This window comes from Myotis brandtii, unplaced genomic scaffold, assembly GCF_000412655.1.
Source record: "Myotis brandtii unplaced genomic scaffold, ASM41265v1 scaffold653, whole genome shotgun sequence".
Taxonomy (NCBI): domain Eukaryota; kingdom Metazoa; phylum Chordata; class Mammalia; order Chiroptera; family Vespertilionidae; genus Myotis; species Myotis brandtii.
The window spans coordinates 271,108-283,313 of NW_005370535.1; the positions used below are offsets into that span (position 1 = coordinate 271,108).

Below are 12,206 nucleotides of genomic sequence, written 5' to 3' on the forward strand. Positions count from 1 at the left end.
CCTTTCAACATCTCGTGGAGTCAATGCCAAGAAGAATCACCGCAGTATTGAAGGCAAAAGGTGGCCCAACGAAGTACTGATGGGGTGGTCATAATAATCTGGCTACTCAGAGTGTGTGTGTGTGTGTGTGTGTGTGTGTGTGTGTGTGTATCCCACATTCAAAGGCTGTTAAATCGAGTTGTTTACCCATATCTTCAGAAAAAAATCACTTCTACTGTCGTGGTAAACAACCTGCTTCCCTATTTATAATGGTCTGGCCCTCTAGCAACTTCCGAGTGAAATTTGCCTATAAACGGCAGGTGGTCATAATAATCTGGCCACTCAGTGTATATATATACACACTCATTTAGAAAAAAATGTAGAAGAATACACACTGAACTGTTCCCAGTCATTACCTAAGACTAGTGAGGAGAGGGGACTCTCACTATTGAACACGTAAAATTGCAAAATGTTTCAACAAGTATTATTTTCATGGATTTTTTTAAACTATAAAGAAAAAGGATGGCTTAACTTTACATGGCAATGTCCCCTGGAAATGTAACCGTGCAAGTAAGCCTTCCTGTCTTTGTCCCTTCTTTCCCTCACCCACTCATGCAGTTACATTCATGAGTTCAGCCCAACTGGCTCCAGACTCAGGGCAAGAAGCTTGGGGTACAGAGACAAGAAGGTTCCAGGCCCTGCCTGAAGGAGCTCACAGTTGAGGCCCATAAGTAGATCAGAACACCAAGGGTGATGAACAGTGACAAGGTCCTTAAGACAGAGAAGAACATGGAGGGGAGCTGGAAAGACGAGACTGAGGATGAGCAGGAGTCGGGCTTCCAGAGAGACAACGAAGGGTGAGGACATGGGGTCCAAATGTTGAACACCTCAGACAAGGACTTTAAGATAAGTGTGGTTATCCCCAACTGGTTTGGCTCAGTGGATAGAGCATCAGCCCATGGACTGAAGGGTCTGGGTTCGATTCCAGTCAAGGGCACATACTCGGTTGCAGGCTCGTGTGGGAGACAACTAATCGATGTGTCTCCCTCACACCAATGTTTCTCTTTCTGTCTCTCTCTAAAAACCAATGGAAAAATATGCTCGGGTGAGGACTAACAACAAAGAAAAGGTAAGTGTGGTTAATATGCTGAAGGTCTACTGTTAGGCTTAGACATGCTTGGATAGCTAAGGAATACAGGAACTCTGTACTTTCTGCTCAATTTTTCTATAAACCTAAAATTGCTCACAAAATAAAGTCTACTAAAGAGAGAGAGAAAAAAGAAAGTGAAATGAAGACTTTTTCAGACAAACAAGCTGTGAGAATTCACTGGCAGCAGCCTTGTACTAATAAGAACTGTTAAAGAAAGTTCTGGAGGCAAAAAGATACTTGATGGAAATGGGCATTTTACAAAAAGAAATAAAAAGTATGAAAATGGTAAAAATAAAGGCAAAGATAAAAAATATTTTTTCTCATTTTAATTGCTTTAAAAGAGGGTTGACTATCCAAAGCAAATATAGGACAAAGTATTGTAGGGTTTATGACATGTGTAGAAGTAAAATGCAGGAAAACAACAGCAGAAAAGATGGAGAGAGGAAGTAAAAATATACTGCTGTAAGGTCTTACACTGTTTCTTGCACTATATGCAAAGTGTATAATTTTATCTGAACATGTTGTGATAAGTTAAAGAAGTATATTATAAGCCAGCTGGCATGGCTCAGTGGTTGAACATCAGCTTGTGAACCAGGAGGTCATGGTTCGATTCCTGGTCAGGAAACATGCCTTGGTTGCAGGCTCGATCCCCAGTGTGGGGCATGCAGGAGGCAGCCAATCAATGATCCTCTCTCATCATTGAGGTTTATATCTCTCCCTCTCCCTTTCTCTCTGAAATCAATAAAAATGTATATATTTTAAAAAGAAGTATATTATAATTCCTAGAACAGTCAATAATATTTTTAGAAGAGGTATAACTAATAAGCCAATATGGAGATCAACTGAAATTATTTTTGAAAATTTGTTTTTCTTAAAAAAGGTAGGAAAAGAGGAAAACAGCAAGAAGAATACAGTGAGACAAATAGAAAACAAATAGCAAGATGACATATTTAAATCAAGCCATATCAACAGTAACATCAAGTGTAAATGATCTAAACATTCAAACTAAAGGCAGAAATTGTTAAATTGGATTTTTTAAAAAGCAATACCCAGCCAACTACAATAATCACACTTTAAATATAAGGCATAGATAGGTTAAAAATAAGTGGACAGAAATGCACCATACATACACTAAACCAAGCTGGAATGTATATATTAGAATCAGAAAAAGGAGTATTACCAGGGATAAAGAGGGACATTACACAGTGATAAAGAGAGCAATTTATTCAAGAAAACAGAGCAATACTCAATGTGTATGCACTCAATAACAAAGTTTCAAAATACACAAAGTAAAAACTGTTTGAATTGAAAGAAAAATAGATATATCCATAATCAATGGATATATCAGATTCCAACATTCCTCTCAGTAGTTAACAGAACATAGAACATAAATAAAAAGATGGAAGACATGAACAGTTTTCAAACAGCTTGATCTAATGGATATTTTTATAAGATATTCCACCCAAAACCATGGGAATTCACATTCTTTCTAAGTGCACATGGAACATTGACCAAATTAGAGCATATGGAACCATAAAATAAATTTCAACAAATTTTCCCTGGCCAGTTTTTCTCAGTGGTTAGAGCATCAGACCAAAGGGTCATGGTTCGATTCCCAGTCAAGGGCACATACCTCAGTTGCAGGCTCGATTCTCAGCCCCATCAAGACATGTGCAGGAGGCAACCAATTAATGTGTCTCTCTCACATCAATGTTTCTCTCTCTCTCTTTCTCCCCCCACTCCTCTTGCCTTCTCCTCCACTCTCCCTAAAAAAAAAATCAATGGGAAAAAATATCCTCAAGTGAGGATTAAAAAAAAAACCGCAACAACTTTAAAAAAGAGAAATAATACAAAGTATGTTCTCTGATAATAATAAAAAAAAAGACTTAAACTAAGAATCAAATAACAGAAAAATACCTGGAAAACCCTCAAATATTTAGAAATTAAATAACACTTCTAAATAACTCACTGGTTAAAGGGAAAATCATTATGGGCACTTAAAATACTTTATACTGAAAGGTAATGAAATATGACATATCAGAACTTAAGGATGAAAATAATATAATACTTAAGTACTTATATTTAATAGCAAATCTTATAATGTAAAATTCAGGTGTTACAAAAGAAAGGCAAAAAATAAATAAAAAGTTAAGCATCCCTCACAAGAAGAAAAAAGAACAGCAATTAAATTGCCCAAAAAAAAATCTCCAAGGAAAAAAATGATGTAAATTAGAGCAGAAATTATTTAACTAGAAAATAAGTATACAATAGAGAATATCAAAGCCAAAACTTGATGCTATGAAATAACTAATAAAGTTAATATTCCTCTGATAAGAATTATCTAGGGGGAAAAAATAAGAAAGGCAACAATAACCAATAACAGGTTGGGAAATGGGGCCATACTACAGATATCATGGACAATAGAGAGAAAATTACCACTTCCCAACACATAATGAAATAACAGACCTAAGCAGTGATTATTTGAGACCACTAACATCATTAGAGGAAGGTTGGTGAGGAATTTTACAATGAAAGCATCCAACACCTGTGCCCACAGCTCAATAGTAACATCTCTAAAAGTGGGGCAGCCAGACGTTGTTTCCTGATGTTCTGTAATAAGTACATAAAACAACATATGAAGTAGTGTTTAAAAACAAAATTTGATGAAGAGCATTATACTAAGTGAAATAAACCAGTCAGAGAAAGACAAGTACCATAGGATTTCACTCATATGTGGAATCTAATGAACAAAATGAACTAACAAGCAAAATAGAGACAGACTCATAGAGAGGAGGTAGACAGCTGTCGAAGGGCAGGGGAGGCAGTGTCGGGGCGGTGGAGGGATTGAGCACAAAAAGAAAAAAAAGAGAAAAAGCCATGGACACAGACAACAGTGGTGTGATTGCTGGGGGGAGGGGAGCTGAGGAAAGTGGAGGAGGGTATGGATATAGACGTGACTTGGGGTGATGAACATACGATACATGTACAGATGATATGTTGTAGAATTGTGCACCTGACCACTGTATAATTGTGTTAACCAGTGTCACCCTAATAAATTCAATAAAAAGGAAAAAATATAAATTAAAAAATTAAATAAATAAAGAAAAACAAGATTTGAAGCAGAATCTAATCAAGTCTCCAAATGTAATTTTCAGTTTACAGAAAACAAAGGGACATGTTAAATTACACTGTGAGAATAATGACCACCAAATCCAAATTGTGGAAAACTCTACAAGACTAATGACCCCTTCAATAAATAAATGATGTAGGAAGAAGATGAGAGGGATAACCAATTAGAGATTTAAAAAGATTTAAGATCAAAAGAAGAAAACTGTAAAAAAAAAAAAAACTGACTTCAGAGACACATCGACCTAATGAAATGTGCGGACCTTATTTGGATCATGATACAAACCAACCAACCATAAAAAGACAGTTTGAGACAGCCAGGGAAAACTGAACATGGACTGGTGGACTAGCTGGCATTACTGCTAATTTGGCTGAGTGTGATAATAACACTGCAATTAGGTTTAAGTCTAACTGGATAGAATGATATAATGTCTCCGATTTCCTTTACAATACACCAGCATAAATGCACAAAACTTCTACAGAGAAAATGGTCACATTTTATTAGGGTTTTAAGATAACCTACATAAATGGAAAAATATAACATGTTTATGGATTGGAAGTCTAAATATTGTTAAGAGGGCAACTGTCTCCAAATTGACCTACAGGTTCTATGCAAACCCAATCAAAATCCTAGTAGATGTTTTGTTTTGTTTTACGAGGATCTGATGATTCTATTTTGAAACATATGGAAATGCTCGAGAATAACAAGTCATGCCCGGGCCAGTGTGGCTCAATTGGCTCATTCCATGCACTGAAAGGTTACCGGTTCGATTACCAGTCAGGGCACATGGTTGGGTTTCAGGCTCAATCCCCAGCAAGGGCATGCAGGAGGCAGCCGATCAATGTTTCTCTCCCAAACTGATGTTTCTCTCTTTCCCCCTCTCTCTTCCTCCCTCTCTAAAATCAATAAAAAAATGTTTTTTAAAAAATAACAAGTCACAGCAAAGAAGAAAAACAAGGTGGGAAGTCTTGCTCAATCAAATATCAAGACTTACTACAAATCTAAAGTAATCAAGATGGTATGGTGTTGGCTGAGGAGAGACAGACCACTAGAAGAGGGGTCAGTCCAGACAAAGACTGTCATAAACAGGTACTGGATTATAACAGGGGAGGCACCCTAGAACATTGGGAAAAGAATGCATTTTTGATAAGTGGTATTGTGACAATTACAGAAATGAAGCTGGACACCACTTTCACACACTGAACCAAAATTAAAATCAGATAGATTATAGGCCTAAATGTGAAAGAATAAAAACTAAAGTCTTTAGAGCAATATAAAAGAATATGTTTAAGGTATTGGGGTGGAGGAAGACATTTTTTACAAGCTTCAAAATGTGCTAAGGATCAAGGAAAATGTGGATAAATGTAACTACGTGGAAATGAATAGCTCTGGTCACTAAAAGGACACCACAAGGAGAGCTGAAACTCAAGCTACAGGGTGAGGGTAGATGGTTACCATACAGAACTGACAAAGGTTTGAAATCTAGAATACACAAAGAATCTGTACAAATCAACAGGAAAAAGACAGACAATCTATCTCCCCACCCCTAACAAAAAATTTAAACAGGCACTTCACAAAAAAGAAAAATAAAGAAATATAGAAGTCCAACAAACATATGAAAAGGTGTTCAAACTTCTAAGTAAGAAAAATGTAAATTAAAATCACAAAGCGATATTGTTATATATACACAACCACACTGCCAGATTGGCTGAAAATTTTAAAGCTGACATTACCAACCGGCAGATAAATTGTTGGACAAAGGTAGGACTATAAGCTGATGCACCCACTTTGGAAAACTGGCACTGTCACTAAAGTAGGTTAGGGTGCTCATCACACAGTAGTTCTCTCCTGGGTATACAGAAATGCCTACTATGTGCACCTAGACACAAAACTGTTCATAATAGTGAGAAAACAACAGTAGATGGAAAAATGTCAGAACACTGTTGTAAAAGAATTAACTCAAACTACATGCAAAACCACAAAGTAACATATCCTACAGGATTTCATATATGTCAAGTTCAGAAACAATAAAATAAAATTATATTATCTGAAGGTATATATTTAGGTGCTAAAAGTGAAAGAAAATTAAGGATGTGATGAAGATAAAAGTCAGATGGTGGGTACTGCTGGGCAGGAGGAAGTGATGGTCAGGAATGGGGGGGCAGACTTCTAGGATGACTTGAGTAATGGCTACATAGGTACTTGCTTCATAAAAATGCCTTACACTTTACATGTATATTTTATCCAATATCTCTGTGTCATATTTCACAATAACAGAAGTTTTACAGAAAATTAAAGAAAGATTAAAGCCCTAGCCAGCTTGGCTCAGTGGATAGAGCATCGGCCTACAGACTGAAGGGTCCAAGGTTAGATTCTGGCCAAGGGCACATGCCTGGGTTGCGGGCTCCATCCCCAGTATGGGGTGTGCAGGAGGCAGCCAATCAATGATTCTCTCTCATCATTGATGTTTCTCTCTCTCTCCTTCTCCCTTCCTCTCTGAAATCAATAAAGAAATATATTTTTTTAAAAAAGATTAAAGAAGAAAAATCATCTGATAATCTCTATCGATGTGAAAGAAGCATTATATAAAATTCAGACTTCATTGAGGATTTTTAAAACTCTTAGTAAGTTTATTCTATAAAATAAATTACCTGTACTCTTCACAGATGTCAACTATATCATAAAAGGCAAACAAAGACTGGGAACTATTAGAGATTCAAGGAGACTAAAGAAACATAAAAATTAAATGCAATATGTGATGCTGGATTGGATTTTGGACCTAAAACCCAAACAAAAAATCTGATATATATATCCTAACCAGTGTGGCTCAGTGGTTGAGTGTTGATCTATGAACCAGAAGGTCATGGTTCGATTCCTGGTCAGGGCACATGCCTGGGTTGTGGGCTCAATCCCCAGTAGTGGGTGTTCAGGAGGCAGTTGGTCAATGATTCCCTCTCATCATTGATGTTTCTATCACTCGCCTCCCTTCCTCTCTGTAATAAATAAAAAAAATATTTTTTAAATCTGATATAAAGGACACTATTAGGACAACTGGAAAATTTTGATTGAAATCTTTATATTAGACAATAGTATTGGGTCAGAGTTAAATTTCCTCATTTTTATCATTGTACTGTGATTATACAAGTGAACGGTGAATGCCCTTGTTCTTAGAAAAATGCACAATGAAGTATTTAGAGGAAAGGCAACATGGTATCTACAACTTACTCTCAAAAAAAATAAAACTATAGAGAGAATGAAAAATCAAATGTGGCAAAATGTTAACAATTGATGAATCTGAGTAAAAGATATACCATAATTGTTTCTATTCTTGAAACTTTTCCGTGTGAAATTATTTCTAAAAGTCTAAAAATAATCTCTTAGCCCTGGCCAGTGTGGCTCAGTTGGCTGGAGCATTGTCCCATGCACGGAAAGGTCATGGGTTTGATTCCCAGTCAGGGCACATGCCTGGGTGGTGGGTTCGATCCCCAGTCCAGGCGCGTGTAGAACAAGGGGGGAGGACTTACTCTACCTGACACCTTTAAGACAAAGGTGGCAATGCAGAGCTCAGATAACAGATAGCATTTTCAATAAATGGTGCTGGGTCCACTGGATACCACATGAACGGAAATGAAACTGGACTGCTACCTCGCATTATACACAAACACAGAAAGCAATTCCAGGTGGACCATCAATCCGAATGTGGAAGGTAAAACAAATAAAACTTCGAGAAAGCAATATAAGAAAATATCTTGGTGGCCTTGGGGGAGGCAAATGTTTCTTATACATGACATGAAAAGCACTAACCATAAAAGAAAAAATGGATAGATCGTGAACTACATTTAAATTAAGAATTGCTCATCAAAAGACGCCGTTCAGAGTACCATCATTTTCCGATCTGCAAAATTGGGATAATAACTGGACTCATTCAGTAGCAATTGCTGCGAGCCTGTGATGATTTAATAGATGTAAAGACATAGAATATAATTTTTTAAAGTTAGAGTGAATGGAAGGTAAGAAAAGAGACTCTGAGTGGCATCCAGTCTTTACAGATTCAGAATGGTGTCCTCGGGGGAAGGCACGAAGGAAGGCGGCAGGGAGAGGAGTCCAGAACAAGAGACATGCAATGGTCTGTAAGGGGAAGGAAAGGGTGTGTGTAATGGGTGGGAAGGAAGATACAGACAGAGGCACATCTGATGGAGGGAGTGGACAAGAGGAGAGACACTCTCTCTGAGACAGGAGGGAAGGATGCTTTCAGATACAGATTGGGGCAGAACGGAAATCGAAAGACATGCCTAAGTTTCTGCTTTCTTTGTGAAACAAGAGTCAAGGTCATCTGCTGAGAGTAGGAGGCATAATCTGAGCCTGGAGTAGATTCCAGACAGCACCACAAGGGGTGACATCAGATGGGGCAGGGCAAGCTGCAGCAAAGTCCCTGAAGCACGGCGCAGTCAGTAGGATGAGCCAGCAAGACTCCAAGGGGTGTGTCCCAGTCACCCATGCACTCTCCCTCTTCCGGTACTGCACATGGGAGAGAAGCCCAGTTACAATCCTCATTATCTAAACACCATGAAATTTCACCCACACTCCCTTCCTGACTTACCAGGTGGTCAGTAAAACAATAATGAGAATAATGGAAAAGCCTAATATAAATGAACCCCAGCATCCTGGAGACAGCCCGCAGGCCACCTGATCCATGAGTCCCCACAAAACTGTTACAGAGAAGTGACCACCAGTGTCAGCCTAAACCAGACACAACAAGGGTGTGAACATGCGAAGGACAGGTGGAGCTTACCGGTCGAAGACGTTATCGCTGAAAGCATACTTCTCCAGGCGAGTGAGGGGGGGCAGGTTATCCTGGCCTGGGATGTCCAAGAAGGCTGTCACCCTCATGCTGTCACAGTCTGGGCCATAGTCTTCAAATCCATCTGAAGGAGAAGAGGGGAAAAATACACTCCTAAGTGTGCATCGACGGTGACAAGTCACACCTGGGCAGAGGCATGGCCTTGCAGCCTGCTGTGCACTTCCACAGCCCTCTCCAGCTGAAGCCTCTGAGGACTGCAAAGTTGACCATCATCTAAAACAGCAGTTCTCAACCTGTGGGTCGCGACCCCTTTGGCCAGTGGTTCTCAACCTTCTGGCCCTTTAAATACAATTCCTCATGTTGTGACCCAACCATAAAATTATTTTCGTTGCTACTTCACAACTGTAATGTTGCTCCTGTTATGAATCGTAATGTAAATATCTGATATGCAGGATGGTCTTAGGCGACCCCTGTGAAAGGGTCGTTCGACCGCCAAAGGCAGCAGTTCTCAACCTGTGGGTCGCGACCCCTTTGGCCAGTGGTTCTCAACCTTCTGGCCCTTTAAATACAATTCCTCATGTTGTGATCCTGCATATCAGATATTTACATTACGATTCATAACAGTAGCAACATTACAGTTGTGAAGTAGCAGCGAAAATAATTTTATGGTTGGGTGACAACATGAGGAACTGTATTTAAAGGGCCAGAAGGTTGAGAACCACTGATCTAAAACAAAGGGCGGGCTCATCATCCAGGAGAAGGTGATGAGAACAGAGTCATAAAGAAAACAAAATGCCCTTCTAGTGCCATTGGTCCAATGCCCTAGTCACCTCTCCTTGCGGATGGGGCACCCCTCTACCAGGGAACTCGGAAGCAAGTGACCAAAGAAGCTCACCTATGAAAACGGCCATGGAGTTCTGTGCAAACAGGTTTAAAATTGTCAAAAGAAAAACAAGTTTGAGCCCATAAGCAAGAATCTGACAGAAAGCATGCCCATGTCTTGTCTTGTCTTAAAAGTGCCTGTCATACAGCTTCATCCACTCCATAACTCAATGCCCAGGGACCCACACCCCTGGCTTGGCAACACCCAACCAGACCCCCACGTGGATGTCTGCAAGCTCCTCTGACTGCCTCTAGCCAACAATGAGCACTAGTCACACAGACTCTTCCTCCTCAAGCCTGGGCTTTCCTTCATCCCCAGCTAAGAAGAGGCACCTCCTTCCATCCAATGGAGTGGGGTGGCTGAGCCCAGGGGCACTGAATTGGATCGAACCCCCAACTACTACTTACCAGCTGTGTGACCAGAGGAAGTGACTTAACCTCTCCACGCATCCATGTTGTCCTATGGAGGCTGGCTATAAAACCTCACCCCATCAGGATGTTGGGAAAATGAGTTCATATGGGAAAAACAGTTGTGGAAAGGGGCCTTCAGTTATGACGGGAGTGGGAGGAGGGGTAGTCACTCTTGAAAAATCAAAACCACAAGCCTTCCCTGGCTGGTGTTTCTCAGTGGTTAGAGCGTCGGTCCACACACCGTAGGGTCATGGATTCAATTCCTGGTCAAGGGCACGGACCTGTGTTTCAGGTTCGCTCTTCATGGGGTGCGTGTGGGAGGCAACCAGTCGATATGTCTCTTCCATTGATGTTTCTCTCTATCTCTCCCTTCCCCCAACTTCCCTTCCACTCTCTGAAAAAGCAATGAAAAAAATATCCTCAGGTGAGGATTTAAAACAACAACAACAAAAAACCTACAGGCCTGCATGACCTATGACTGTAGAGTCCAGACTTACACCACCTGCAAAGTGCAGGAGCCCCACTGGGAAGGTCACTGTCCAGATTTACTCCAATGTCAGCATCCTAGCAAGCAAAAAAAAAAAAGCTGTTCTAAAGAGACTGTAACAATCCAATAAGCATGAAATGTCATGAAACAATCCTGCTGAAGATAAATAGGCAATAAAAATTTTCAAACTATACATGGTTCCAAACCATCAAGAAGAGGAAGAGAATTTGCACCTCAAGATTACAAATATTAGGAAAACCGGAAATAGATTACCAAATAATTATGCCTAGAATCAGTAGGACCAAAAAATAAGATATCATAATGTCCTAGCCAGTTTGGCTCAGTGGACAGAGCATCAGCCTGAGGACTGAAGGATCCTGGGTTCAATTCCTGGTCAAGGGCATGTACCTCAGTTTGCTTAATCCCCGGCCCTGGTCGGGGTGCATGCAGGAGGCAACCAATCCATGTGTCTCTCTCACATCGATGTTTCTATCTCTCTCTCTGTCTCTCCTCCTCACCTTCCACTCTCTCTTAAAAGAAAAAAAAAATCAATGGAAAAATATCCTTGGGTGAGGATTTAAAAAATATTCTATATAATAAAAGGTTAATATGCAAAGTGTCACCTTGGGAGTTTGAGCAACCTGGAGTTCGACTGCCGGCTATGACGTGCACTGACCATCAGGGGGCAGCGCAAAACAAAGGAAGGCCCTGACCAGCAGCCGGCAGCCAGGGGAAGGAAGGCCCCGGCTGGCAGCCGGAAGGCCCCAATCAGCCCTGATCACCGGCCAGGCCTGGGGACCCAACCCATGCACAAATTTCATGCACTCGGCCTCTAGTATATCTACCTATCTAATCTAATAAAAGACAAACATGCAAATTGACAGTACCTTCACTACACCTTAAGCCACGCCCACCAGTCAATCAGAGAGACTATATGCAAATTAACCCAACCAAGATGGCGGCCAGCAGCCACAGAGCTGGAGCGAGCAGGAGGCTTGGTTGCTCCAGTGATGGAGGAAGCCAAGCTTCCCGCCCGCCCTGGCCAGCTCTGAGCTCCACTCAAGGCTACAAAGTTTCAATTATAGAAGGTAAATAAATCTCAGAATAAAAAGAAAAAAGAAAAAAAGGAGAGGCTGGGAGCTTCCGTCGCCAGGGTGCTTGGCCAGCCTGAAAACGGCCCTCAGCCCCTCACCCAGACTGGCCAGGCAACCCAGTGGGGACCCCCCACCCTAAAGGGGGTGTGGCCAGCCTGAAAATAGCCATCAGCCCCTCACCCAGGCTGGCCAGGCACCCCAGTGGGGAACCCCACCCTGAAGGGGGTGTGACCAGCTGCAAACAACCATCAGCCCCTCACCCAGGCTGGCCAGGC

General features: G+C 40.8%; 1 protein-coding gene across 7 annotated transcripts in view; it reads right to left on the minus strand.

Moving 5' to 3' along the window:
- The window catches only part of LOC102249786 (putative serine/threonine-protein phosphatase 4 regulatory subunit 1-like), a 78,213-nt gene that overhangs the window by 44,965 nt on the left and 21,042 nt on the right, over positions 1-12,206 (minus strand). For 5 of the 7 annotated variants that reach the window (XR_001359540.1, XM_014528810.1, XM_014528811.1 and 2 more), the window contains exon 2: positions 9,049-9,181. Coding sequence is in view for 6 of the 7 variants with exons in the window: in XM_014528810.1 (XP_014384296.1) it covers positions 9,049-9,146 (98 nt within the window). In the remaining variant the exon portion in view is untranslated. Of the gene's footprint in view, positions 1-9,048; positions 9,182-10,347; positions 10,558-10,847; positions 10,915-12,206 lie in introns of those variants that run through there. The other 2 variants (XM_005880771.2, XM_005880772.2) reach the window with 2 other exon arrangements.